General features: G+C 69.5%; 1 protein-coding gene across 2 annotated transcripts in view; it reads left to right on the forward strand.

Annotated features, from left to right (window-relative positions):
- TRABD (TraB domain containing) overlaps positions 1–1,897 on the forward strand; it is a 6,382-nt gene that overhangs the window by 3,807 nt on the left and 678 nt on the right. For both annotated transcript variants that reach the window (XM_077758058.1, XM_077758057.1), the window contains 5 exons: positions 49–215; positions 538–678; positions 1,143–1,253; positions 1,346–1,485; positions 1,725–1,896. In XM_077758058.1, the coding sequence (XP_077614184.1) occupies positions 49–215; positions 538–678; positions 1,143–1,253; positions 1,346–1,485; positions 1,725–1,896 (731 nt within the window). The remainder of the gene's footprint in view (positions 1–48; positions 216–537; positions 679–1,142; positions 1,254–1,345; positions 1,486–1,724; position 1,897) is intronic.

Genomic DNA, 1,897 nt, shown 5'->3' on the forward strand with positions numbered 1-1,897 from the left:
GTGGGCCCCGGTGCGCACGGCACCCCAGCCGGCCTGCTGTCCTTACAGCCGACGCCGACGCTCTGTCCCTGCTCCTGGAGATGAAGCTGAGGCGGCGGCGAGAACGGCCCAGCCTGCCGCGCACCGTGACGGAGCTGGTGGCCGAGGACGGGAGCAGGGTGTACGTGGTGGGCACAGCCCACTTCAGCGACGACAGCAAGAAGGACGTCGTGAAGGTGAGGACCATCACGCTGGGCCGGCCTCGGGCCGAGCGTCCCCTTCCCGTGAGCCACCGCCTTATCCTCCACGACGCCGGCGCCCCTCAGAAAGGAGGTTTCTGACGCCAGGGAGGCCTCGCGGCCTCGGCACTTTTCTACTTAGCGACAAGCACACCTGTTTTGTAGCTTCTCCGTTGCTTCAGGAAATGAGTTGTGGCCACCGCAGCCGAGGCAGCCCCTGGGGACGGGCCTCCCGGGCGGTTCCAGAGTGGCCTCCGCCGGTGGGGCCGGGGCCGGGAGCAGGGCCCCGGGGCTGAGCCGGCACGTCGGTCCGTTGCAGACCATCCGGGAGGTGCAGCCCGACGTGGTGGTGGTGGAGCTGTGTCAGTACCGCGTGTCCATGCTGAAGATGGACGAGACCACGCTGCTCCAGGAGGCCAAGGAGATCAGCCTGGAGAAGCTGCAGCAGGCCGTGAGGCAGGTGCGGCGCTGGGCGGGCGACCTTCCGGGCAGCGGGGTGGCGCCCGGCCCGTGGCAGGAGAGGGGCACCCCTTTACTGGGTTTGGACAAGGAAGAACAGGCGGGTGATGGTTCAGCACCAAGGCAAGGGCCGGACAGGGACCCGAGGGTTTGCTGGGCGGGTCCTGGGGGGGGGGGGCGGTCAGGAGTGCGGCCCTGCCTACCAGCCGGCCCAGGCGGTGTCCCCCACTGCGTCTTCCGCGCGTTCCTTCACGCCGCCGTGCGCCCCTCGGGGACATGGGCGGAGGAGTTGAGGTGTGGGCTGGGGGCGCTGGAGGGAAATGGGGCCTCAGTGTCTGCCGCGGGGGTGGCCGCCTGCCCAAGGCCCTCGCGCAGCCTCCCGGCCTAGGCCAGGTCTGTGCTCAGGCTGGAGCCTGTGCTCTGCACCCAGCGGCCGCTGACCCTCGGTCCCCCCCCCACACACAGAACGGGGTCATGTCCGGACTCATGCAGATGCTGCTGCTGAAGGTGTCCGCCCACATCACTGAGCAGCTGGGCATGGCCCCTGGTGGCGAGTTCCGGGAGGCCTTCAAGGAGGTGGGCCCGGGTCCGGCCGGGAAGGGGGCTCAGCGCACGGGAGCCGCCCCGGAGCTCAGGCTTCCCCAACCAACACCCAGCCCCTGCCCCAGGCCAGCAAGGTGCCTTTCTGCAAGTTCCACTTGGGCGACCGGCCTATCCCCGTCACCTTCAAGAGGGCCATCGCTGCGCTCTCCTTCTGGCAGAAGGTCAAGCTGGCCTGGGGCCTGTGCTTTCTGTCAGACCCCATCAGGTAGGGCCCCTCAGCCTCCCACGGGCAGCCCCACCCAGGAAGCGGGGCCCGGCCCCGCCACGTGGCACGTTCCCCCTTGTCCTGGGGCTGAGCCTCCTCAAACAGGGCCTTCCCACCCCTTCCTTCCGCCGTGATCCCAAACAAAGAGGGTACCGAGGTCCCTGCCCTGGGTCAACAGCACCAGCCTCCCGCTGGCCGCCCCGTGCCCGCGAGGCTGGCAGCGTGCCCTCTGCCCCCAGCAAGGACGACGTGGAGCGCTGCAAGCAGAAGGACCTGCTGGAGCAGATGATGGCCGAGATGGTGGGCGCGTTCCCCGACCTGCACCGCACCATCGTCTCTGAGCGCGACGTCTACCTGACCTACATGCTGCGCCAGGCCGCCCGGCGCCTCGAGCTGCCGCGCTCCTCTGACG

This window comes from Crocuta crocuta, unplaced genomic scaffold, assembly GCF_008692635.1.
Source record: "Crocuta crocuta isolate KB4526 unplaced genomic scaffold, BGI_CrCroc_1.0 scaffold143, whole genome shotgun sequence".
Classification (NCBI taxonomy): domain Eukaryota; kingdom Metazoa; phylum Chordata; class Mammalia; order Carnivora; family Hyaenidae; genus Crocuta; species Crocuta crocuta.